The following is a 26,932-nucleotide window of genomic DNA, read 5'->3' as shown; positions in this document are numbered from 1 at the left end:
AGAGTTAAGTTTATTAATTATATAGAGCTATAAACCTATGTGTCTTGTGCATGGGGTTTACACCCATGCACAAGAATCTATATATAAGGTTTTACCTCACTTTGTAATTACGAGTGAATGTTTTAGCAAAGTTACTTTGGTACCTCATATGAGTTACAGAGAGAGAAAAATTAAATAGTAGTGATTTAGTAATGAAAGTTTGTTGTTATAAATAAAAATTTATTTATCTCTGAATCTCATCTTTAAGTTCAAGTAAGCATATTATAAAGTTAAATTTTGTTACAAAATCTATAAAACTCAAATAATAGTTACAGAATTGGGTTTTGGACGGTTTACACAGTTAATTTTTTTTTTTTTTTTACAAAATCTAATTTTCTACCATTTCCTTAATTTTATTTATACATGGTCAAAGGACTCGTCCAATTCAGTTATGATGGAAATCGGTCAATAATAGCCATTTTTCATATATTTTCAAACTAAAAATTATGAAAGACCAAATTGATATCAATTTAAAATCGGCTTATACTCTTGGCTCATATCTTAAGTTTCCTAAATCTTTCAAATGTGTATTACATAATTTGTAAAATTTAATTGTTTTTACAAAATTTAATTTGGACCGTTTACTTATAGTTGAATTCAATTTTTTTCTAAAGAAAACCCAAAAAATCTCTAATCAAAATTCAATTGTTAAAAACCTTTAATTAGATTAGAATTTCGCAAATAAAATAAATGTTTCTAGAATTTTAATGTTTACTCCGTCTGAATCCTTGAATAAAGACAAGATTGAGAATTTATAAAATTTTAATGTCAGTTTACAAAGTATAAATTTTGAACAGTTTACATGTATTTCAAATTTTTTTGCATGATGTAAGCTTAGCAGTGAGACATCAATGATCTCAGTACAACTTTATAACTTGTAACATATAAATTATAATTAGTCAGATCTTTAAGCTTGAAATACATAATTTTTCAAAAATTTAGTATGTTTATGAAGCTTGTATTTAAAAGGATTTTTGAGTTTAAGATCCAAAAATGGTAATTAGTCATACATCCACTCCTAAATTAATACTCCCTCAGTCCCAAAAAGAATGACTTATTTTGAAAACCCAACTTTTTAAGGGAACATCATTAATTGGAGTCTGACTTTAAAAAATAACATTATTTTCCCAATTGTAACCTCATTAACTTTTGTAATTTACAATGAAAAAGTTGAATTTACTTTTAAATAAAGTTGTTATTAAATTTATAGTAATGGGTATTGTTGGAAAGAGCGAAAAGTTTTTTATTTTTATTTTAGAAACAGGACACTAAAATAGGACAACCCAAAACAAAAATTAGGTGATTCAATATGGGACGGAGGGAGTAAATAATGTAAAACCAAAATAAACAGAAAATGAAAAATAAGTCCAAAAATTTACTATTTAGTGGACCCCGTGCATCAAGCCATTTATTTCCTCCCATTCTTACCCTTTGATAGATATATATTTAAGGGTGCTTCTAAAGGCACCAGACCAAAAGGCTGTTAGCATCCAACTCTATTACCACCAAGCCAAACTGCTCCTTTCTCTGTTAGCACCGTCCAACTATGTAGGCACCAGTCAAAGTGGAGTTAACCCTAACCCCTCCATCCATCTCTCACAAAATCTGAAAATTGGGAATTCCAAACTTTCTCTTTCTAAGGCTAAGCTTTCAAAATCGAACTTCTACTTCACGGAATCACTCCTAATCTCACGAATCTCTCTCAAATTTTACTCTCAATCAGTCCTTTCACTCTCTAAGTGTTAGAATCATCCATCATTTGGTGTAGACGAAGTAGAAATCAACCCACATTTGCTCCATCAAGGTTGGGTAAAAAAATCTTAACTTTTATGATTTTTTTGGATTAATTTGTTGTTTGATTGATTGGGGACGTTAATAGTATCTTGTAAAATGTTTAGAATGTTGTATTCTACAATTTCGAACATATTTAGAGCATTTTCTGTGAATATTTGATGCCCAAACCTCGGACGGACTGGTCAAGTCCGTCCGAGTCCTCCTGGTCACGGATTAGGTAATCCGTGACCTAATGAACAGAAACGGACTGCCCCTTCAATCCGTCGTGGAACTGAAAAGTCCCGGATTACATGATCCGGGATCCATTTATTTTCTTTTTTTTTTGGTTTCACAGATTGAAGCTTTCGATCTGTAGAAAGTCGGGGTTTTTATTTGATCTCAAGGGAGGAAGAAGACTAAGTTCATCATACAAAATTTGAAAACAAGGGTTTCCAGAGATTCTTCTTCCATGGGTAGTTGTTTTAGTATTCAAATTAGGGGTTTTAGTCCATCTCGTACAGGTAACTCAAGTTTATTTACCTTCTGCCATGCTCAATTTTGGAAATTTTAACTAGCTAACTTTGGAAGCTGAGGTTTCTTAGTTACTAATTCTGGTCTTTGACAGAATAAAACTCTGTTGTTTTTAGTTTGATTGTATATAATAGTGTAGTCTATTTTGATTGATTCTAGCTATATAAATCATTTCTAGATTTGGGTATGGTTTCCAATTTGATTCCTGAATTTATAAGGTGATTTATGTTCGTCCTGTATTTCTAAGTTCTTAGTAAAACCAATCTAATTTTGTGAAACTTTTGGACAATTTTCAGTGTTTGATTGTTTTTCTATATAAAACTTCTGATTGTATGAGTTAATTGTTCATTGATCTTCTTAATTTTGTTGGTTTAGGTTTAATTTAGGATAAAAGACTAATCTTTGATTGTGTGTTTATACAGGGGTAAACTCAAAATTTCTAAGCTCAGATAAAACTGACTTGAGTCGTTCAAGTAGTTCAAGAAACCTAATTTGAGTAGTTCAAGTAGCAAGACCTCCTTTACTTCCATTCCTCCAACACCTCAGAACAAAAGACGAGATTTTGGCTTCGGGTCTGTCTTTAAGGGATGGGTCGACGAGAACAGTTGAATGATGAACAAATCACTCGTGATTGATGATTTCGAATAAAAGAATGTCGCCGGTAGCTGTCGGTGTCATTGCCGTCGACGGAGAATGTTGCACTCTTTTCTAGAGTTTTGTTTTGAAGAAAGATTAATTGAGATCCTTTTTGTTTTGGAAGAAGAAGATGGAAGAAGCAAACGAAGGTGAACGTCACTCACATTAAAAACCGGTGCTTATAGAGAACTCGGATCATATGGCCATTGACCCGAGTTTATAAAATTTCCGGATGCTAACAGTTTTGGCCCGGTGCCTTTAGAAGCACCCTATATTTAACCATTAGTTTCTAATGGTTGAGTTAATACGGTTATTCTTTCCATAAATTTTAAGAGAAATATTTATGGTGGATATTTATTCTCAATATTTATTTCTAAAACTTATATTTATCTAAAGTAACCTACCAAAACAATAGTGATTTACCTGAAACGAGTTCCCCTCTCTCTCTCTAACTATGTGTTCTTCGAACTTGAAGAAATTGTGATTGTTTTTATCTCTACCTTGATATTTCCATCTCTAAAACATATTTTTCCTTGGAAAACATTAAGAAAATTGTATACATGTCGATTAAACTTAGAATCTTATTAAAAAAAATTATTTTATTACTCTCTTAGTCCCAAAATGAATGACCTATTTTGAAAACACAACTTTTTAAGGAAACATTATTAAGTAGAGTTTGACTTTAAAAAATAACATGGTTTTTATTTTTGTTCCCTCAATTCTATTACTATCTGTTTTAACCCTAATTTTTTTGTTTCTAAAATCACTATTTCTCTTCACTCTCCCTATCTTTCATTAACTTCTTTAACAAACATCTTTCCAAGATATTAATATTTTCTATTGAGAATTAACATTCTCTTTTTTTCATATAACTCAAATGTGAATGTAAAACTATTTATATAAGAATATTGTCAACACAAGTTAGAAATTACGGTAGCCGATTTAGTTGAGAGTGTCACTATAAGATATAGAGATAAGTGGTTTGACCGAGACACATGGAGTTTTTAGACGATTCGTTTATAACACAATAATTTGAATTTTTTTAGTATATACTACTCTCGTAATCCATCGATATTTTATTTTTTGCTATTTATTATAATTTTAAAAGTGCTCGCACAATAAAAAAAATTCGCGTCTCCCACTGCCTAGAAACTCAATTGTCTCTCTTAAAATCGTGATAGTTCATGTCTGGTAGTATAAATTTGAACCGGTAGTCGGAAAAATTACCACAGTTGTTACACAGTTAATCACTAAATACTTGAAGTGTTCTCCATGTGCCAAAAACATGATGCAGACGAGCGGTTAACACAAGATGAGGAGTTCAAATCCATCATCTTAAGAAAACTTCATCTTAGGGTTCCCTGAAATCAGATGAACCCCAATTTAGATCTTCTTTGCTTTAAAAAAACCTCAATTAGGGTTCTCTGAATCAGATGAACCTTAATCAAACTTGTACAAAGATTGTGGTTCTCTGAAGTGTAGATTTTGGAGTTAATAAAAGATGTTGAGATTCTTTGGAGGTTCTGTGGTCTAGGAAAGATGATGATGTTGGTACTTTTTGAAGATGATGTTGGGGTTTTGTGAAAGACATGTAAATGATGAGGATTGTGAAGCGGGAAGATGAAGATGAAAGGAAATAGAGAATATGAGAGAGAAAGAGAAAGATAAAAGAGAAATCAAGATGAAGAACATGATGGTGAGAGGAGAGATATGTTAAGTGAGAGGGAGAGACAGAAGAAAGGCATAAGGTGGAATAAGGAAGTCCGAAAAAATATTAAGGCAAAAACGAAGCTCAGACACAACTAGGGACCAAGACAGAAGCCTCGAGACAATTGAAGACCAAAATCTGTTTATCACAAATTAGAATCAAAATTGAAGTCTATCAAAATACGAGAGTTAGAAATGCGAGTTTGTTACAAATAAGGGACCAAATAGAAATTAACCCTCTTTCAACCCAACTATATAACCTACTTCATTTTGTTAGCATCCTTTTTATGGAAAGTAAGATGTTGTAACACCCCTATTTTCTTGACATACCAAATTGGGTGGAAATAATAAAAGTCTAGGTCAGTTTTGTTTAGATGAAATACTAGTGGGTTTAAAAACCCTATTTCTCTTCACTTTTGAGGAAACCCTATAGAAAAGAAAGAGGGTGCAGCCGCTCCTTAGTGAAGGAAGGAGGAATAAAGAAGAAAAGTGATGGAAATAGATTTCTCTAGTGAGAGAACAAGCCATGGTTGTGGTCTTAAAGTCATCTAAGGCGAAAAGAGGTAGATTTCCTATCTCCTAATTTTTTTGTAGGCTCTTTCAATTTATTCCATGATAGGTATAGTATTGTTAATCACATGAAATAACGATTAAATGGCTTACAGATTAGTTTTATCTAGAATTTCATAAAACATATAGACAGGACAGTATTTCAGTCTAAATTCAACTTACATCTGGTGATGATATATGAAGAATCTCGGTGTGATTCTTATATGTTTGGAAAGGTCTGTTTGTCTACTTTCTATTAGTTCAAACGGTTCGTTAATCCGAGTTCCGAGTGAAGAGTTACGATAGTTTTCGTACAAGGTGTCAGAACAGTGTCTACTGCACGTCGGTTTACATTAAAATTGAATCTGGTGCAGATATATAACGAATCTAAGTGTGATTTTTATATGGTTGGAAAGGTCTCTTTGTCTACTTTCTAGTAGTTCAAACGGTTTGTTAATACGAGTTCCGAGTGAAGAGTTACGATAGTTTTCGTACAAGGTGTCAGAACAGTGTCTACTGCACGTCGGTTTACATTAAAATTGAATCTGGTGCAGATATATAACGAATCTAAGTGTGATTTTTATATGGTTGGAAAGGTCTCTTTGTCTACTTTCTATTAGTTCAAACGGTTTGTTAATCCGAGTTCCGAGTGAAGAGTTACAATTGTTTTCGTACAAGGTGTCAGAACAGTCTCCGATGGACGAATTTATTGAGATAATTCACATGGTTTCTGTTCTTTAGGCAATGTATCTCCTAGGTAGATACCTTCTAGTGGTGAGTCTATGTTTGTTAATTATTATTTTTATTTGCTTGTTTGAGATTGCGATGCACGTGAGGATCTACTATGAGCATCATCGCTTCTGACTTGTCATGTGTTGTTGACTTGAATTGTATGGTGAGCTTGTTTGTAATTCTTGATAAGAGTCAATGTTTGTTGTGTATTGGTCTGAGATACCTGAACGAGAGTTTGATGATTGTGTCTTTCGACATAATGTTTTTGTCGACGTATATGTCAAGTTTGTGGCCATAAAGGTTTACCTTAGTTAAAGACATGATATTTTCTATCTGCTGAAAAAAAAAAGGAAAGATCGTTGTATTATCAGGGTTAGTATTAGATTAAAATAATACGAGAACCGAAAAACCTAATAGTTAATCAAAGGACATAAATTATTAATTTCGAGAGGGATTGGATAAATCTGATATATTATGTTAGTATTCACCGTTAAATTTCAGATAATGCCAATAATGAATATGAATGCAATGCTTCCTTGATTGGGGATTGAGCTTGCCTACCCGAGACTTAGGTTTGAGGAAATCTACTGCAGTTGGGTTTTAACCCAGCTATTTTGTTTTTCAGGTAATTATTGTGCACTCATGGTAGGTGTTGCTCGTGGATCCAGTTTGAAGGTCTCCAATCTTCGATTTCAAGGCGGTAGCTTGAGATTTGGGATTTGGGGCGCTACAAAGTGGTATCAGAGCTCTAGGTTTAGTGGTCCTAGGGTTGTATTGTGGGTTTGATTGTCGTCGTTAGACACGTCATTGTTATGAACACTTTAATTAGTGTCTTGCGCAACTGGTTGAATCTAGAATGTGCTTTTGGACTTGCTTTGTTGTGAAAACTTGAAAGAAGTTGTCTTTGTGTTTTCGAAATCTAAATTGTGATTGCAAATTTTCCATGGGAAGAATAATGGCTATTGATGTGATGTACTTTTTGTTTGTGATGCGTGCGAGTAAATGTCTTATTTGACCGTGATGTCAAACCTAAGTTATGTGATTGTGATTGTAGCAATACATATATTTATGATATACATGAGGGTACTGAAAATCCCTACTTTTATGGGATTTTGGGTTGTTTGAATGTGTGTTGTGTGATAGTGTATCAGTTGATTATGAATCAACTTAAAAATTTGTTTCGATGAGAAAATGTTAACTGAGAATGGTTGGCTCGACATGTGGGTCGATGCAAACACGAATTTGTTGTCGTGATAGTGGACAACCTCGTGGACCATGATTTTAAAATCTACTTATTGGATTGAACCAAGAATGGTTGGCTCGACATGTGGGTCGATTGCAAACACGGGCTTGTCAATTTGATATTGGACAACCCAGTGGACCAAGAACTTGAGTTCTAATATGGATTGACGATTATAATCCATAAGTGATCGGTGGTTGGCTCGACAGGATGATCGATGCAAACACAAGTTCATTCTTGTGGATCACATACTTCTAGTTTGAGAAGTAATGAATTGAACTAAGACTGGTTGGCTCGACATGTGGGTCGATTGCAAACACGGGTTTGTCAATGTGATATTGGACAACCTAGTGGACCAGGGGTTTGAGTTCAAATATGGATTGACGATTGTAATCCATAAGTAATCGGTGGTTGGCTCGCTTCCTGCTCATATGTGCTCGTGTTGCACGGATCCCCTTTTTGGCAGGTATCCATAGTTTATGAAGAGGTCTAAGTCGATGCAAACACAAGATCATTCTTGTGGACCACATACTTCTAGTTTGAGAAGTAATTACCAACTAGAGGTTGGCTCGCCTCCTGCTCATATGTAAAGTGCTCGTGTTGCACTGTGCTCGTGTTGCACGGATCCCCTTTTTGGGTGGTATCCTTTGTCTATTGAGAGGTTTAAGACGATGCAAACACGAATGGTAAGTGACGCTATCTCGTGGACCCCAAAATTGGTTATGCCCCTCCAAAAGGGAAGTTGTATTGTATGAATCTTTTCAACCATGTAACAGGTTGACTTCAGTTGAGTTGTATTTCTTGTGCTTGTATAACATTTATGTCCTAGCATTTGCTACACTTGATTGCATATTGTTTGTGATTGTGGTATGTTTGATTTCGAGGACGAAATCCTCTTTTTAGGGTGGAAGATTGTAACACCCCTATTTTCTTGACATACCAAATTGGGTGGAAATAATAAAAGTCTAGGTCAGTTTTGTTTAGATGAAATACTAGTGGGTTTAAAAACCCTATTTCTCTTCACTTTTGAGGAAACCCTATAGAAAAGAAAGAGGGTGCAGCCGCTCCTTAGTGAAGGAAGGAGGAATAAAGAAGAAAAGTGATGGAAATAGATTTCTCTAGTGAGAGAACAAGCCATGGTTGTGGTCTTAAAGTCATCTAAGGCGAAAAGAGGTAGATTTCCTATCTCCTAATTTTTTTGTAGGCTCTTTCAATTTATTCCATGATAGGTATAGTATTGTTAATCACATGAAATAACGATTAAATGGCTTACAGATTAGTTTTATCTAGAATTTCATAAAACATATAGACAGGACAGTATTTCAGTCTAAATTCAACTTACATCTGGTGATGATATATGAAGAATCTCGGTGTGATTCTTATATGTTTGGAAAGGTCTGTTTGTCTACTTTCTAGTAGTTCAAACGGTTCGTTAATCCGAGTTCCGAGTGAAGAGTTACGATAGTTTTCGTACAAGGTGTCAGAACAGTGTCTACTGCACGTCGGTTTACATTAAAATTGAATCTGGTGCAGATATATAACGAATCTAAGTGTTATTTTTATATGGTTGGAAAGGTCTCTTTGTCTACTTTCTAGTAGTTCAAACGGTTTGTTAATACGAGTTCCGAGTGAAGAGTTACGATAGTTTTCGTACAAGGTGTCAGAACAGTGTCTACTGCACGTCGGTTTACATTAAAATTGAATCTGGTGCAGATATATAACGAATCTAAGTGTGATTTTTATATGGTTGGAAAGGTCTCTTTGTCTACTTTCTATTAGTTCAAACGGTTTGTTAATCCGAGTTCCGAGTGAAGAGTTACAATTGTTTTCGTACAAGGTGTCAGAACAGTCTCCGATGGACGAATTTATTGAGATAATTCACATGGTTTCTGTTCTTTAGGCAATGTATCTCCTAGGTAGATACCTTCTAGTGGTGAGTCTATGTTTGTTAATTATTATTTTTATTTGCTTGTTTGAGATTGCGATGCACGTGAGGATCTACTATGAGCATCATCGCTTCTGACTTGTCATGTGTTGTTGACTTGAATTGTATGGTGAGCTTGTTTGTAATTCTTGATAAGAGTCAATGTTTGTTGTGTATTGGTCTGAGATACCTGAACGAGAGTTTGATGATTGTGTCTTTCGACATAATGTTTTTGTCGACGTATATGTCAAGTTTGTGGCCATAAAGGTTTACCTTAGTTAAAGGCATGATATTTTCTATCTGCTGAAAAAAAAAAAGGAAAGATCGTTGTATTATCAGGGTTAGTATTAGATTAAAATAATACGAGAACCGAAAAACCTAATAGTTAATCAAATGACATAAATTATTAATTTCGAGAGGGATTGGATAAATCTGATATATTATGTTAGTATTCACCGTTAAATTTCAGATAATGCCAATAATGAATATGAATGCAATGCTTCCTTGATTGGGGATTGAGCTTGCCTACCCGAGACTTAGGTTTGAGGAAATCTACTGCAGTTGGGTTTTAACCCAGCTATTTTGTTTTTCAGGTAATTATTGTGCACTCATGGTAGGTGTTGCTCGTGGATCCAGTTTGAAGGTCTCCAATCTTCGATTTCAAGGCGGTAGCTTGAGATTTGGGATTTGGGGCGCTACAGATGTGATCACTGTTTCCAGCACAAGATAAATGATCTTAACAAGATCATCAGAATGATCAAAACATTTCCAAAAACCAACAAAAAACCTGAGAAAAACAAACAAAAACCTCCAGGAAAATGGCAACCGCCAACAGATCATTTCATTAAAATTAATGTAGATGCATCATTTACTAACGTAACATCCAATATGAGAATTAGCTTAATTGCACATAATGCAAATTCCAAATTTATAGCAGCTCAGGCGAAACCCTCGAGGGCAAGAAATAGTGAAAAAAGTGAAGCTATGGCCATCTTACATGGCCTTGAATGAGCGAAAGAAAAGAATCACAAGTCAATAATTTTAGAAAACGACAACATGAATCTCATCAAGCATATCCAGAATAAGAGACACTCGGTGCAATGACAATCTTTGATCCATATCCGCAGGATTCGAGAAATCAGAAGAGCATTTGAAATAGTTTAATTCAAATACACTAGTAGAGAACACAACTCGCAAGCAGACAAGCTAGCAAAATGGGCAAGAAGAAAGAATAGATGCAAAGAGTGGAATAATGTTCCTTGTATTTTAGTTGATAAATATTGTAATAACGTTTATATTGATTAATGTAAGGAAAATTCAACAAAAAAGAAAACTCTTAAACATAACTCTCACCAGGTCTCCCCTCTAGTCTTTTCTTCTCTTTAGTGAGAGAAAAAAAAATTGTTTTAGAAATTAGAAAAAAATTGTTTTAGAAAATTAGTAAAAAAAAACGAAGACAAATTTAATTTTAAGAAAATGTCGTAAGATAAAATAAGGAAATCTGGAAAAATATCGGGCAACAAAAGGTGCACAGACACAAGTGGGGATCAAGACGGAAACAATTGAAAGATCAAAATGACCGGTTGATCACTAATTAGATATGAAATTAGAATATATCAAAATATGAGAGTTAAAAATGTGAGTTAGTAACAAATTAGTGAGTTAGTAACAAATTAGGGACTAAATAGGAATTAACCTATTCAAGTATTCAACCATGGTTTTGTTTGAATAAGTTGCATCTCCACCAACTCTTAAACGCAACTCTCACCTGGTATCCCCTTTTCTCTTCTCTTCTCTTCTCTTCTCTTCTCTTCTCTTCTCTCTCTCTCTCTCTGTCTCTGGAATACCTCTCTTTAGCTCTCAGAGATGCCGTCCATCCTCTCATCTACCTCAAAATACCGTCCATTAACTGCCACCACCACCATCTTGTTCCTGATCTTGTTTTCAATCAACAACTTTCGAGTACTCTGTTTGAGTGAAGAAGACTCCATCGAGTATGCCAAATGCAAAACTCTCAATTTCACCTGTAGAGATGGAATAAATATTGGATACCCTTTCTGGGGATATAACAGACCTGATTACTGTGGTATTCCTGATTATCATCTTGATTGTGAACATAATGAGTTTACTGAGATTGAAATCATGTCTCAGAAATACAGGGTTCTAGATATCAACCCTATAAACAGAATCATGACGATCGCTAGAAAAGATTTCATGATTGATGAAGATGCTTGTCCAGAAACATTTAGTAACACAACTTTGAATTTCACTCAATTCTATTATATTCATCCTGGGTTTGTTAATCTTACCCTTTCTTATGGTTGTAGTCAACCTCTTGTTTATAACCAAGAACAAGAAGCACCTACTAACAATTTTAGTTGTCAAACAAATATAACAGACAAAACTGATGCTTACTATTCGGGTTCAGATTTGAAGAGAGAAGTAATTCCAGATACTGTATTATGTGCAAGGAACATTGATATTCCGGTTAATAAATCAGATATATCAAGACTAATAGACGATCCTTCGAGTTTAAGTAGCATTTTGAAAAAGGGGTTCGATGTTATTTATGGGGTTGATGAAGAGAAAAGTATAGGTGAATGTATTGAATGTGTGTATTCTGGAGGGGCATGTTCATATAATACTTCGGTTCGGAGTTTTACTTGTTATTCTTCGGACGCGCCAAGTTCAGGTATGTAAATTGTAACATACTTCAACTTATTTGCTTGTACCAAAAATTAAACTCGGACACAATAGGAGAGATTTCATCAAAGACGGCTCATTTGATAATTTTGTAACGAAATGTTTAAATTATCCGAGACAATAGGATGAAACATCTTAGAATTTCGCCCAAGATTTAATAAGTTACTGAAGTCTAACAATCCTAGTAGCATATAGAGATTATAAAGATTATACTGATTTAGAGATGTAAACTAACAAATGATTGATAGGTTGGCATGTTAACATTTTCACATCCTCTATTGTCAAGTTATTAAAGATAACGAAATGAAAAATAACTTTTTTTCATCTGTGAGTCATTAGGTTTCAACAATTTTATTTACACTAATGTTTAAGATATGATTAGGGTTATAATATGAATATATGATGATCCATATTTACATTACTGCTTGAAGATAATTATTTTACATCTGTGACTCAGTAAGTTTTAGTAGGCTTATTTACATTACAGTTTAAGTTTTAAAGGTGATTAGTGTTGTATTATGCACTAAATCTATATTTGCAATTCCATTTAAAAATGGTTGGGGTTTTAATATGCAAATCTACAATCAACCTTGATTAAATTCTGATTGATAGGTTGGGGCCCTTCATTGAGGATCATGTAAATCCATGATAGCCTTTGAGTTTTGTCTTTTTCTAATCATTCCTGGAGTTAGAATTATATGCTCCCGTGCTAAATGAGCCGACGACTTTCGAAGCTGCCAAGAGCCCAAAAATTGATGTGACTGTCTCTGATTAGTCTGACTATCTCTCACTCCTCAAGATTTAGACTAATCATGATTGACACGTTATCTTTCGGATCGTAGTAGGCCTCAAAAGTCGGCCACTTAGTGTTTTTCCTAAATATGGACTAAAATGACGCGATCGAGTGAAGTTGTCCGTTTGGTGGCCCACTTATATGTAGAAAACATAATTGTGTCTTTACAAATTAGGGACCAAATAGAAATTAACCCTCTTTCAACCCCATTATGGTTTTTTTTCATAAGAATAACCTACCTATAACATAAAAAAATAATAGTAACATACTTCCCTACCAACTCTTAAACATAACTCTCACTAGGTCTCCCCCTAGTCTTTTCTTCTCTTCTAATGAGAAAAAAAAATTGTTCTAGAAAATTTGAAAAAGGGAAACAAACGAAGACGAATTTAATTTTAAGGAAATGCCATAAGATAAAATAAGAAAGTCGGCAAAAATATTGGGCCAAAAAAAGATGCACAAACACAAGTGGGGGCCAAGACGGAAGCCTAGAAACAATTGGTCTTTGGTATAGCCGTATAGGAAGAGCGATATCTAGTATAGGCACTGCGTTAGAAGGATCAATTTATGTATTTGCTCTTCTTTTATCAAATTACTTTAAGGAGAGCGTTATAAGGATCGTTTAATAAATAATACTAAAATATAAGAACTTGAATAGAAATTAACAATAAATATAATATTCTATTCACTTGTAGTTTTGTCTCACATATACAATATAACCCTAATATTGGTCACTACTATCAACATCACCATTAATATTAAAAAAAACTTGCAAAATATATAAGTTTACTATCACTATTGTCTTAGTTGTAACTTATAAGCTTTTAATGATGTCTCAAGATCTCATGGATGAGGAACCACCATTAATGAAGGAGACACCCTACATTAAGAAAGAAGAGTCCTTTTACTTAAACGAATACACCAATTAAACGAAAACATCGACTTAAACGAGGACATCGACTTAAGCGAAGATATCGACTTAAACAAAGACATATAATGAAGATAATATTTATCAGGTAAAGAAAAATCCTTTTTTTTTATCTCCCTCTATGGTTGAACAAACATTTTTAGGGTTTTATGTTGTTTTTGTTCCAGTAAAGGATTTTCGATTGGGTTGGGTGCAAAAGACAACAAATTTCGGCCGACTCGGCTGAAAATGGTCTATCTTTTCATCCGCTTTAAACGAAATCTGTTTAACTTTTCAGTGGTTCTGGATGAAAATTTTCACTATTTTCATTCATGAAATTTTATTTATGTTAAGCGAAACTTCCTTTATGTAAATGTCGCTTATATATTTTCCGAGTTACATCATGTCTAATTGGAACCGAAAATGCAAAGATTTTTCAGTGCAATGGACGAAATTATAGAGATTTTACAAAGGTTCCAACTGAAATGGTAACCAAAACAAATCACTCAGTCCAGGAGATGAGGAAGAACTCTTACCTTTCCTTGTTTGTATTCTTCATTACAATATTGATACTTGAAATCTTCAAAAATTACTGTAATCAGTGTTACATCGTAAAAATCTATGGAGAAATCAAGCAATAACAGGAGGTATGAACCCTTCTATGGAGATGAGTGTTGTGTTAGTCATCTAGGATTTAGGGCTTCGATCTCTATCTCTCTCTTTGATCGAACAACATCTCTATCTCTCTCTTTGATCGAACAAAATTTTAGGGGTTTCTCTCTCTTTGATTGAACAAAGTTTTAGGGGGTTCTCTCTTTGATCGAACAGAGTTTCTGAGGAGGGACCAAAATTTAATTTTGAGATATTTTGGAAAATAGTGTTTATCTCTCTCTATCTTAAAAAGAATGCTCTCCCTATCTAATCCACCACTTTTACTAAACATCGCTCTTCCTGTACCAAAGACCAAACAATTGAAGTTCAAAATGACCCGTTGATCACTAATTAGTAATAAATTGGAATTATATCAAAATATGAGAGTAACAAATTAGGGAGTTAGTAACAAATTAGGGACCAGATAGGAATTAACCCTATTTCAATTCAAGTATTCAACCATGGTTTTGATTGAATAAGTTACATCTCTACCAACTCTTAAATCTAACTCTCACCTGGTCTCCCCTCTTCTCTTCTCTCTCTCTCTCTAGAATACCTCTCTTTAGCTCTCAGAGATGCCTTCCATCCTCTCATCTACCTCAAAATACCCTCCATTAACTACCACCATCACCACCGTCTTGTTCCTGATCTTGTTTTCAATCAACAATTGTCGAGTACTCTGTTTCAATGAAGAAGACCCCGCCAAGTACGCCAAGTATGCCAATTGCAGAAATCTCAATTTCACCTGTGGAGATGGAATAAATATCGGATACCCTTTTTGGGGAAATAAGAGACCTGGTTACTGTGGAATTCCTGATTATCATCTTGATTGTGAAAATGATGAGTTTACTGAGATTGAAATCATGTCTCAGAAATACAGGGTTTTAGATATCAATCCTGCACACAGAATCATGAAAATTGCTAGAAAAGATTTCATGATTGATGAAGATGCTTGTCCAGAAACATTTAATACCACAACTATGAATTTCACTCAATTCGATTATATTCTAACTGGGTTTGTTAATCTTACCCTTTCTTATGGTTGTAGTCAACATCCTCCTCTTCCTTATAACCAAGAACAAGAAGCACCTACTAACAAGTTTAGTTGTCAAACAAATATAACAAGTATGACTGACTTGATGACTGATGCTTATTATTGGATTAGAAATTTATCCGGAGTATTTATCCCAGATACCAAACAATGCATAAAAAACATTGATATTCCGATTAGTGAATTAGCTGTATCAGAACTAATAGATGGTCCTATGGTTTTAAATAGCATTTTGAGAAAGGGTTTCGATGTTATTTATGGTGTGGATGAAGAGGAGAATATAGATGAATGCTTTAAATGTTTGGATTCTGGAGGGGCATGTGCATATAATGATTCAATTTCGGATCCCAGATTGACTTGTTATTCTTTCGATGCACCATCATCGGGTATGTAACATACTTCAACTTAATTGCTTTTAGTTTTACAAAAATTAAACTAGAAATGAAATTTGGGGAGTAAGAGACAAGGAAAATGAGACTTTTATCAGTTAAATTCCGGCCGGCATACGTGGCCGGACAAAATTTAGAGGGAAAATATAATACATTCTGTCTGATCATGTACCCTGATCGGAATACAGTCTGGATAGCTACCGGGCAGACTATCACTCTTGAAGAGACAACGTGATGAAAGATCTTTAAATTTAATGCCCAAGATTCTATAAGTTACCAAACTGTAATTCTAGTACCAGATAGAGATTATTAGGGTTATACCGATTTAGAGACTTAAACTAAAAATGATTGATAGGTTGGCATGTAATTCTTTTATAGAAAAATAACTTGTTTGTTCTTCATATATGCACCATCAAACATAGCTACTTCAATAATATCATTAGGTTTCAACAGTTTTATTTACACTATTGTTTAAGAGATGATTAGTGTTATAATACGATGATCTATATTTACATTACTACTTGAAGATAATTATTTTTCATCTGTGACTCATTAAATTTTAGTAGGTTTATTTACATTACTGTTTTAAATATGATTAGTGTTATAATATGCACTAAATCTATATTTGCATTACCATTTAAAGATGGTTAGGGTTTTAATATGCAAAGTCACTATTAACCTTGATTAAATTTTGATTGATAGGTTGAGGTTCTTAGTCTTTGAATTTTGTCTTTTTCTAATCATTCATGGAGTTAGAATCATATGCTACCGTGTTAAATGGGGCGAGGACTTTCTAGGCAGGCAACGACTCAAAAATTGATGCGATCTTTTCTGATTAGTCAGGCTATTTCTCACTCCTCAAGATTTAGACTAATCAAAATAGACACGTTATGGCCTCAAAAGTCGGGCCACTTAGCGTTTTCTTAAACATGGACTAAAATGATATGCCACGATGAAGTGAAGTTGTCCATTTGGTGGTCCGCTTATATGTAGAAAACATAATTTTGTTGTTTCATATTATAAAATTGGTTTGGTGAAGGGTCGAAGGAAAATTGTGCTCTCACTAATAAAATTAAGGCATGATTACTCCACTATGAAAGAGTCAAAGTCATCCGTTAATTTTCTCTACTAGTTGATAACTTGTGGTATTGGACCACAGTGATAGTCAATAAGTTTGGTCATTGGTCTTTAAGTTGACTAAGTACTTCACGTCTTCACCTATTAAAACATTTTTGTTTTGTCATTTGAATGCGACCCAGGTGATGTGGTAGTTGAGAAATTAGACTGACTTGAATTAATCGTGTATGGAGTTTGTCAACCTAGTTGTTGGGGCGGCACAACATGTAAATAGTTGGTGGCGTATTAGACGAACTATACACTGAATGTTCTACTGCATGCAGCTTGACACAACAAAGTGGTACATGCGTACCATAGTTGTGACAAGGCGAGTGAGTCAGACCATCTAAATTATCCACGACACTCTAGAGTGGTAGTTTTGACTATTTATAGATTTACGGTTGTGAAATTGTTAGTTATGTAAGAAGAAAATAATAGATTTGTCAGCTGAAGTCTCTATTTTAGGGTAATTTCTCTTTTTAGCTGTATTCGACCCACTGCTCGGATTGACTCTTCAAACTTGGGCAACTTCTCATGTATTGTTCTTATTTCCCAAACCCAATTTCCACGTATAGTTTCTTGACTAACCAGTTACTTTGTCGATCTAAATAAATAATTTGTTGGTCAAAATAGATGTAGTCATGCAAAGCACAATCATTCAAGTCAATACAAGTAGCTGTTACAAGTCAACGAAACTTGCTTAGTACCTAAGAATGCTTCTTTCCCCCACACAATTGACAATCTAAATAGCATTGGAAATGAACGGCCCACATTTGAAGGCTCGGAGAAGTTTCTTTTTTGTTTTTTTGAACTGTCAATGTGCCTCGAACCCTTGACCTCTAGGATGGAAGACTAAACTTTTTACCACTCCAACTAAGGGTTGTTGGCAAGACTCAGAGAAGTTTATGTCATTTTCTTATGAGATTTTTGTGCCAGACACCTCCATATAAATTCCCAAAATCTGGGTGTATAAGCCCTCCTATCTTTAGCTTTAGCTTGAGTTTATGTGGTGCAAAGAAAGGATTGCCCACTCGACGCAAGGGTTAGGCCACTCAGACTTGACCCCTTCTACGACTAAAGGTACTAAGTCCCGATTCATCCCTGTGACACTAGCTCTAGTACCATGTAAAACCCCATTAAATTTCACTCTCCTTAAAAACCGCTAGCAAGAAAATGATTGTCCAAGGATCGCCTACTTCGCAAATTTAATGCCGAAACAATGTGGGTTAGTTCTAATACTAACAACTCCCTACTAATGAGTTTTGATCTTCTATTTCTTTGTCTCATTCTAACACATTTTAGTTGTAATGTTGTATAGTGGAAAAATGAGTATGTTATATTTTCTTGCATACTAATGACTAATCCGTTTCTTGATTTTCATGATTTCTGCAGGTTCAACCAAAAGCCGTTTAGAAAAGAAGGTTGCAGTAGGTAAATATTCATAGAACATCATCTCCCTGGCTAGAAACTTCAAAAAATGTTAAATAACCGATTGATTTAGTCAGAGAGGTCACTACTTAATCGGGCTTAATCATTAATTCAAAGTATAAAATGACTTAAAATACAAATTGTCTCGAGTCAGATTTCAGTATGTTTAGTTTCATCTGACTCGTTCGAATAGCTAATCTGGGTTGTTTTTTGAGTCCATTTGAGTCAGATGATCCAAGTTGAGACGAGTCAATTTTCAGACAATGAGAAAAAACAAACACCACCTTCCTTTGATAGTTATTAGAACTTGTAATGAAAATGGGTGTATCGTATACTTGATTGGTTTCAGGTGTAGGAGTTGGACTTGGGGGATTTCTAACAGTTATCCTAGTGGTTGTGTTTCTCTGTTATAGACAACGTGGTAAATCCTATCAGAGAAACTCTTCTACCCTCATATCATCTCGAAACATTTCTTCGGGTCATTCCGTGAGGCCAGACCCCGAAAACGGACTGTTAGCTCCTATATTTTCGTACGAGGAGCTTGAAGAAGCTACCAACAATTTCGACGAATCCAAAGAACTGGGAGACGGCGGTTTTGGTACTGTTTACTATGGTAAGAAAGCCTGTCCAAAAAATATAAATGATTTATTAGTCTGGACATATATGGGCGAGCTTGAACTTAAATTTGTCTCGGTTTAATCAGGAGAGCTTAAGGACGGGCGTGCAGTTGCCGTGAAGCGCTTGTATGAGAACAACTGCAAGAGAGTCGAACAGTTCATGAACGAAGTCACGATACTATCTAATTTACGGCACAAAAACCTAGTTATCCTATATGGATGCACATCTCGTCATAGCCGAGAGCTTCTCCTTGTTTATGAATTTGTTCCTAATGGCACCGTAGCGGATCATCTTCATGGTGACCGGGCCGGTGCTGGTTTGGTATCTTGGCCCATTCGACTGAATATCGCCCTCGAAAGTGCGTGTGCTTTGACATATCTCCATCATTCCGACATCATACACCGTGATGTTAAAACCAATAATATCTTACTCGACAACAATTTCCATGTCAAAGTAGCCGATTTCGGGCTCTCCCGTCTCTTCCCAACGGATGTCACACACATCTCTACTGCTCCGCAAGGGACTCCTGGTTACGTCGATCCTGATTACCACCAGTGCTACCAACTTACAGATAAGAGCGATGTTTATAGTTTTGGAGTTGTCTTGATCGAGCTTATATCCTCTAAACCAGCTGTTGATATCAATAGGCATCGACACGAAATCAATTTGTCTAACATGGCAATTAACAAGATCCATAATCATGCTTTACATGAGTTGGTTGATCCATCATTAGGGTTCGACTCGGATATTCATGTGAAGACGACGATTACATTGGTTGCAGAGTTAGCTTTCAGGTGTTTGCAACAAGACAGGGAAATCAGACCTTCAATGGTGGAGGTTTTTGAGGTTCTGAAAGGGATCCAAAATGAAGGTTCAAAGATGCCCGTGGCAGTTGAAATGGATGTCCCAGCTGATGAGATCAAGTTGATGAAGGATGATACTACACCCATTTCACCCAATTCTGTCACTCAGAAATGGTCTAGCTCTTCCACTACCCCTAACAATAGTAGTTGAGATCTTACTACTCTTTTCCTTTCCTGTTTTTTAAAATGAAATCTTGATATTGATCATGTTATTTAACGTAATCTTTGTCTCTAGGGTTTCTATTTGCATTGATTCCATGTCGATAGATACATAATCATATATGTTTATAATTATCTTTGCTTATAGATTGAAGGGAATGTACATATTACAAGAGTTTCTCATATTAGGGTTCTAGATTGATGGTAACTTCCTGTTGAAGAAAGTTTAATCCGACATAAGGGCGAAAAATAACTCCAGAAAATTTAGATTCAATTACCAGAAAAGGAAATACATACAGATGAATGAGCACATAAAGAAAACAAAGACAACAATTCTGCAATTTTTCAAGCTGATACAAAACTCTGGGACTTCACAACCATAAACTGACACAAACTAATTTAATCAATTCTTGTTGACAGAGAAACCGAAGGAAAAAAAGATGAAATTAGTTTCTCACAATACTCTCAACCTATGCTAAATCATAAGTTTAGTTGACTTTCATTAAGTTAATTACCAGATTAGTAGCTTTCTTCTTCTGTACCTTTCGACACGATCGGTGCTCATCCGAGATTTCTCAGGTTTACTAGACGACTTTTTTGACTTCTCTAATCGACTATCTAAACTGTTTCTTGGAACCTCGGACTGATCAGAAGAAACATCAGATAGTTCAGATTTTCCACTTTCGAGAAGTTTGGTTTCATCATTTGTTTCCTTCTTTTTGCTATCGGAACTATTTTTCGGAGCTTTTGGTTTTCCAACTGCCAATACAAATTTCTTCATATGTTTGATATATTCGGGGTAAAGTTCGAGATTACAATGCCCGCCACCATTTACCCAGAGAGGCGTGTATTTTTCCTTACTAAGCTCCCACAGCTGCTTTCCATGGTCGCAATCAACTACTTGATCCGCTGTTCCCTGAAGAAACATGAAAAATTATGAACTTGTTCCATCGATGAAGTTTGCAGAATAGAAAACATGTTTAGAAGTTGGCAATTGTAGGAAACCGTGTTAAATAAGGGACAAAAAATCAATCAAGAAAACGGATTTAATGACTAAATAATGGGAAAGAAGAATTACATACATGAATTACGAGAACAGGACAGCTAACCATTCCAATCTTGTCGATATTCTGCAAAGAAGAAAGGGTTAATTGGTAAACCCGTAGAATGATTGAATGAGCTCTAGTTCAAATGTAATAGTTTGAGCTTGAGATGTCATATATTTTTGAAGGATATTGTAAATGGTCCCACGTTCATTTATATCATCTGAAGATCTACGGCTATGAGTTCGAACTTAAAATACAATTGGAGCTCGAGCTAATCAATCAGTTGTCAATGAAATTACTCATAAAACATACCTTGTAAATGTCAAACCAGTAAGTTCGTTTGACAGGGTACAATACTCTCAAACCAGAGAGAATTGGACTATGCAGAACTACAGCTCTGAAGTTCGGTATGCGAGAAGCAAGATCAAGAGTTGGACCACTTCCGACAGACTGACCATATAATATTATTTCTTCATCTTTCGCTCCATATTGCTCTTTTATGCATTTATATGCTGCTTCAATGTCTGCATATGTGTTATATTCACTTGGCTGTTTAAAAAGATAACAAGAAATGTTAATAAGACTATAAGAGCACAAAATGTAAGTAACAGTGAGATATCATCCTTAGATGAATTTAAAATTCATCCAAGCAAATCAAAAGGAGAGTGAGACAATATTTGTTAAGTTTGTGGTGATCCAAAATAAAACCAATTGGCAATGGGTGGAGAGGACCTAGACATTATATTCATGGTTGCTAGATCTCTCTTCTCCCATGTGAGACTATTCTCACACGCCCCCTCACATGTGGCGTTCTTTTGAGCCTAACACGTGCACTGAGCTTAGCTCTGTTACATGGCCATCCAACTCAAAACCATTTGGCAATGAGTAAAGAGGACCTAGACATTATATTCATGGTTGCTAGATCTCCCTTCTCAAATTTGGGACTATTCTCACAATATTTCAGTAAAAATCAACACATTTAGATCCAAAACTAATACTCAATACCTCAATCTTAATGTACCTTTAAGGCCATTTTTGGCACGTGGGAGTTAAACGTGATTACCAGGAATAACGATCCCGCGATGTGATTCCTTATAATCGCAATAAGTTACTGTATTGTTTGGTTTGGTCAGGAATACGTTTGGTAGAGATTGATTGGAAAGGGAATAGCAAACCCACCCTCTTCTGGGTTTAGGAATCCCCTTGAGGAGGAATTGCATTCTCCCTTGGAATGTGGTTCCTGGTTCATTGCCGCATACCAAAAATCAATTGGGGACGCGACTGCTGGTAATCACATTCTTACTACTGCTCGCCAATAATGGCCTAAGAGTATTATATAAGGCGTGAATGAGGAACCTAAACTAGAGCTGCTCCATCATTAATTATCGTGTTGGACGGTATACTTTAAGCGGGTTATTGCCTTCTTATTTCTGGCAATTACTAAAACAAATTTGTGGCAATTAATTGCTAGCTGGAAACTGGTCGAGAATTTTCACGCCCTCGCATATTTATATGGGTCCTCAGAAACAAGCACATTTGTATGAGTCACTGCAATACTCACCACACTTGCTCTATTATTCAGTTAGATGAATAAAGATACAGAAATACAACGATTCACTCAAGTAGTTTCAGAATCTTGGACTAGGACCAGAAGCCCTTGATCTTTCCTAACCAGATGAACTATCATTTATCCCTAACAAGTCATGGGAAACTAATTTCTCGACTGACTACTCGGCACAGGAAGGATCCCCCCCCCCCCCCCCCCTCCTCAAGAAGAGGAAACCCCATCTTGTAATGATTCCCTTCCCTCTCTAAGGACCATAGCAATGCCAGAACTCACCATAGCAATGCCAGGACCGAGACCGAGACGGACCGAGATTCTCGGCCGAGACACCAAGTGTAGCTATTAGCTAATGGCCTATTACTAAGTAATATGTACTAACTTTATTGTTGCTATTTATATTAGATTCTCGGCCGAGACAGCAAGTGTAGCTATTAGCTAATGACCTACTACTAAGTAATATGTACTAAATTTATTCTCGGCCGAGACAGCAAGAATTTTCAAAGTTTCTATAATGCATAAAACCTAAAAATTCTATATAGTATTATTGCTATTTATATTAGATTCATTGGGAATATAATAAGTAGTTAAGATTTACGAAGATAGTAAATAGTAGTACACAATTAGGTTTAAGAGTTTTCCAAAAATAAAAGTTTCAAATAATTAGAAATTGCTGCCTAGGTCTCGGGTTGTCTCAGTCTCGGGTTGTCTCGGCCGAGATATACGAGAAACTCGGCCAAACCCTAACTCGGGGTCTCGGCCGAGTCTCGTCTCGGGAGGGGGCCGAGACCGAGACGAGACCCGAGATTCTCGGCCGTCTCGGCCGAGACCAACCACATAGCTTGTACAGCTACCATTTCCAGTCTTGACGGACTTGTCATCTTTTACGTCTTATTCTTTGTAATCCTTTTTCATTTCAAAATATTTATGGACTCAGCAATAAAAATATTGAATACCGACTAAAACGGGTGACGTACGGCTATGGGTATCTAGAACTCATGTAGTTCAAAAATCAAATTCTAAAATTGAAGCAAAAAAGCTCGATAGAAATAACGAACAGGTCATTTTAAGAATCTAACCTTTCCAGTCGATTGTCCATACCCAGAGTAGTCATACCTGCAAAAACCATTTTTTCTATAGTCAATGAAATGAAAGAAAAAAAAATTAGTCCCAAACAACAACTTTTGCTTCAAGATAAGAATGTGAATATGAGATTGTGCTTGTCTGTCTTGAATGCCGCTAAGGACAGTGGCACAATGGGTGCATAAGAAGCCATGGTTCCTCAGTAGGACACTTATGGCGATTGCAGATCTAGAAATTGATAAAAATTGTTTGTTGTCAAAAAACTTTAATTGTTTTCGGTGTCAAGTTTTAATATAGGATCTCTAATAAGTTTTATCCTAGTTGGCCAAGTAGAGATCCCATGATTTCTTTATGTATCCAACGCAAATGTCTAAAGTTACTTTATTTACTTGCGTAACATGATTATATTTGTAAAAAAGTAATTAGTGAGTTCAAAGATTTATGGAAGAATAATTTCTATTCACGTACGGATGACGAGGATAATTACCGATCCTTAAGAGGACATTGTATAAATAGAGTGTCTTCTTAGAGCATCTCTAGTAGGAGCTCATTCTCTATAAACTTATAATGTCAAGTACGATTTTTAGATTTTTTATTGAATTCCTTCTCTAATGGAAGAAGCCTGCCTCTATTTGAACATCCATGATGATATAGAAGTTAGTTTAGAGATTCTAAGGACATTCTAAATTTAGAGTGCCCTCTTAAGGATCTCTAATCAATCCTAGTCATTCATATGTGAATTTAAACCAATAGAAATCACTCCCTCCTAAATCTTCAAAATAACAAAATATTTCTTTCCCAAAATAATGGTGCTACATAATTAAATAAAGTTGTTTTGTGATTTTCATGGGAGACACAAAAAGTGGATCTCCATTTTGCCACTTAGGAAAGAGAGTCCCAATTGAGACTTCACACAATTTGACAACGACAATTATACATAATTTTGGAGTAAAACATCGGAGATATTCTAAGGATATCTAAAATAACTACCTACAAGTCTCATAGACGTTCAACTGGATCCCCCTTTTGGGATAAGATTAAACAAAACTCCAAAAAACCTATGTGGCACTAAACCCTCTATAGATTGGGTCTTGCATTGGAGATGCTCTTACAATGACATTAAAACCACGTAAAGTATGTTCATAGGGATGCACATTTCATGACAGCTATGACATTAGAAAACAACCCAACTGTCAGTACAACATTTAGAATTTTAGATGCGAAAAATATATAACAAAAAGAAATAATTAAGGAAATACAACGAGAATTTTCCTTCGACATATCAAAAACCCCAAATCAATTGCTTACTTTTCTCAACATGATCAAACTTGTAATTGCCCAATCATTATTTGCCTGGCTGAAAAGAAAGCTCTGTCGAGACCTAAAATTTCCAAAGCTGTCTTTCTCATGAAAACTAAACTACATCATTTTGAAACTGTTTGATTTTTTTCGAACTACTAATACACAATTCTACATCATTCTTCCTACTGTGTAGTCCAAAGGAACTCCTTTGAAATGGATTTCCTAAACCTAAGCTAAGGTATATGTTATCCACATGATAACAATATCAACCTCTCTTTGCTCATTCGATGCAAAATAACTAATTTTTCAACTATGAAATGCCGCATAAGTCTAATTTAGGACCCCTATGGTACTAGTTTCTGTTTTTGAGTGCGGGAGACTAGTTTCATAGAGCTAATCTTGTAAATAATATAGGATCCCTTCGAAGAAAACGATACATCCCTAATTAGTTATATGTCATTGTTATGATTTATGAAGAACAAAATCAAACCTAAGTGTCATGAACCCTCAAAAGGAAAGTTGGAATTGGAATCTATTACTACCCCAAATTAAAGGAAACAATAATAAAGTACCAAAGATCATAATTATTTCTACCCCAAATTAAAAACCCTCAATTAAGTAACCAAATCCTACAAATTACTAAACCAAACAAATGCAGAAATAATCAGAATCTATAAGCTGTAAATCTATCTGATCAAAACATAAAACAACAAATTAATCAGAACCCATTTTTATGCCAGTAAAAGTGTAAAACCCCCAAAAAAAATTCAGAAAATATAAAATGAAAGATTAATTACCCTAAGAGATTGATTCGAAGACGAAGACTTAATTCGACGAAGAGCTCAAACATTTGACCTATATCAGCAGCATTACCATGAGAGTAAAGAAGAGTAGAAGTAGCTTTTGGATGTTTAAAATAAACAGCTACGATTTCATTTCCTCGTCTTGTTCTAAGTTTCAAAACATCAACGTTATCTCTTTTAGGGACATCAGGTATCAGATATTTGACACTTGAAGTGGAAGATGAAGAATCATCATCAGTTATTACTTGGTAAGAAGGAGGAGTTGGAGGGAAGAAAGCAAATTTAGCTGCTATTGATGAAGTTACTCCACCCATCTTCTTCTCATCTCATCAAATTATCAATTTGATTCTTTTGATTCAGAAATCAGAGAGAGAGAGAGAGGGAGTGAAGAAATTGATTTTTGAGAGAGAGAGATGGAGATCTTATTATTTTCTTCAAACAAACAAAATCTGAGAACTGTTGTTCTTGAGTCTTGGAATTTGTTTTTTAGAGAGAGAAAGAGGAAGAGGTGGTGGGCGAGAGGTTATGTTATCGGGCGGTTGAAGGTAAAAGAGAGTGGACTCCTTCCAGTCTCTTTCTAGTGTTTAGAGCTGTTAAATGTATGTTGTGTAAATACACAGTAAAGCTCTAGGTCATGTCATCATGTGCCCCTTCAAACGTTAAAGCCCTCTCAAATATTAATCAGTTTTGACTAGTCAATAAGTTAAATAGATTAACCGAAATACTCACGATGCTATTCGCGTTAAAGTCGTCAAGGAGGCGGATCCAACAGATCCTTGTCAGCTGAGCCCTGTCATGGAAGGTTGTCATGAGTGTCCCAAGCGTCTTAAACCTTGATCTGACTTACGCACAAATTAAGAGAAAAAACCATGCCAGCTCTGGTAAGAGCTTTGCCCTGAGTCTCAGAACAATAAGGGAGAATTGTTGAAATTAGTTCGGCACTTTGAGTCTCGTATTGTCTCGAGGTAGGGAAGGTGGACCCGAGATAAGATTTACCCGATTTGAGCCCTGACATAGTCAGAGGCTCTGAACGGAGAGGTCGGCCAGAAAAAGTTCAGCCTCTTTGAGCCCAGTACAACCGAAACAGAACAATGTGACGTGGAAGGCTAGAGTTAGTGTCAAAAGATACACACTCGTCATATTATCTTATAAACGTTCATCAACACATGTCTCTCATCAAAACCGGTGCCTTCCACCAGATCATCGCAACTTATCATCGTTCTATATCTTCCAAACCTATACATAAGCATATCATCGTTCTAAATCACACTTTGAATTCACTTCCTTAAACTGTAAAAAATACATCACTGACTTCAGCACCAGAGTGT

The 26,932-nt window shown here is 35.3% G+C and overlaps 3 protein-coding genes and 1 long non-coding RNA gene across 5 annotated transcripts; 3 read left to right on the top strand and 1 right to left on the bottom strand.

Annotated features, from left to right (window-relative positions):
- Positions 1–5,102: 5,102 nt before the first annotated feature.
- On the top strand, positions 5,103–6,988 carry LOC147548151 (uncharacterized). The gene is made up of 2 exons (XR_015238809.1): positions 5,103–5,249; positions 6,593–6,988. It is a non-coding gene; the product is annotated as an uncharacterized LOC147548151 (long non-coding RNA).
- Positions 6,989–10,997: 4,009 nt separating this feature from the next.
- LOC147548150 (LEAF RUST 10 DISEASE-RESISTANCE LOCUS RECEPTOR-LIKE PROTEIN KINASE-like 2.1) lies at positions 10,998–11,831 on the top strand. Its single transcript, XM_086667998.1, has one exon. The coding sequence runs from the start codon at positions 10,998–11,000 to the stop codon at positions 11,829–11,831; it is 834 nt and encodes a 277-aa protein (XP_086524124.1).
- Positions 11,832–14,691: 2,860 nt separating this feature from the next.
- Positions 14,692–20,033, top strand: LOC147548149 (LEAF RUST 10 DISEASE-RESISTANCE LOCUS RECEPTOR-LIKE PROTEIN KINASE-like 1.2). The gene is made up of 4 exons (XM_086665867.1): positions 14,692–15,622; positions 18,134–18,172; positions 18,519–18,782; positions 18,873–20,033. The coding sequence occupies exons 1-4, from the start codon at positions 14,761–14,763 to the stop codon at positions 19,799–19,801; spliced, it is 2,094 nt and encodes a 697-aa protein (XP_086521993.1). The 5' UTR covers positions 14,692–14,760; the 3' UTR covers positions 19,802–20,033.
- Positions 20,034–20,059: 26 nt separating this feature from the next.
- LOC147548148 (uncharacterized) lies at positions 20,060–26,262 on the bottom strand. Of its 2 annotated transcripts, XR_015236888.1 has the most exons (6): positions 25,599–26,186; positions 23,496–23,532; positions 21,168–21,404; positions 20,892–20,939; positions 20,228–20,725; positions 20,060–20,159 (listed from the first exon to the last, which is right to left on the bottom strand). XR_015236888.1 is itself a non-coding variant. In XM_086665868.1 (5 exons), exons 1-5 carry the CDS (start codon positions 25,916–25,918, stop codon positions 20,321–20,323), a joined length of 1,047 nt encoding a protein of 348 aa, XP_086521994.1. In that variant the 5' UTR covers positions 25,919–26,262; the 3' UTR covers positions 20,060–20,320. The 2 variants fall into 2 exon arrangements, 1 of the variants encoding a protein (XP_086521994.1); XM_086665868.1 differs by having other exon boundaries at positions 20,060–20,725; positions 25,599–26,262.
- Positions 26,263–26,932: the final 670 nt, after the last annotated feature.

This window comes from Eschscholzia californica, unplaced genomic scaffold (genome assembly GCF_041429995.1).
Source record: "Eschscholzia californica isolate CP2 unplaced genomic scaffold, dmEscCali1.0.p SCAF_3, whole genome shotgun sequence".
Taxonomy (NCBI): domain Eukaryota; kingdom Viridiplantae; phylum Streptophyta; class Magnoliopsida; order Ranunculales; family Papaveraceae; genus Eschscholzia; species Eschscholzia californica.
The sequence above is the reverse complement of the archived record's forward strand: the minus strand, read 5'-3'. Positions and strand labels throughout refer to the sequence as shown.

What these genes read in the sequence shown, in the direction of transcription:
- LOC147548149 (XM_086665867.1), top strand. Translation starts at nt 14,761, where the DNA reads ATGCCTTCCATCCTCTCATCTACCTCAAAATACCCTCCATTAACTACC. An exon ending in AGAAAAGAAGGTTGCAGTAG is followed by an intron (nt 18,173 to 18,518) that starts GTAAATATTCAT and finishes GATTGGTTTCAG; the next exon opens with GTGTAGGAGTTGGACTTGGG. An exon ending in TTTTGGTACTGTTTACTATG is followed by an intron (nt 18,783 to 18,872) that starts GTAAGAAAGCCT and finishes CGGTTTAATCAG; the next exon opens with GAGAGCTTAAGGACGGGCGT.
- LOC147548150 (XM_086667998.1), top strand. Translation starts at nt 10,998, where the DNA reads ATGCCGTCCATCCTCTCATCTACCTCAAAATACCGTCCATTAACTGCC.
- LOC147548148 (XM_086665868.1), bottom strand. Translation starts at nt 25,918, where the DNA reads ATGGGTGGAGTAACTTCATCAATAGCAGCTAAATTTGCTTTCTTCCCT. An exon ending in ATGGACAATCGACTGGAAAG is followed by an intron (nt 21,405 to 23,495) that starts GTTAGATTCTTA and finishes CTTTTTAAACAG; the next exon opens with CCAAGTGAATATAACACATA. An exon ending in ACTGGTTTGACATTTACAAG is followed by an intron (nt 20,940 to 21,167) that starts GTATGTTTTATG and finishes TCTTCTTTGCAG; the next exon opens with AATATCGACAAGATTGGAAT.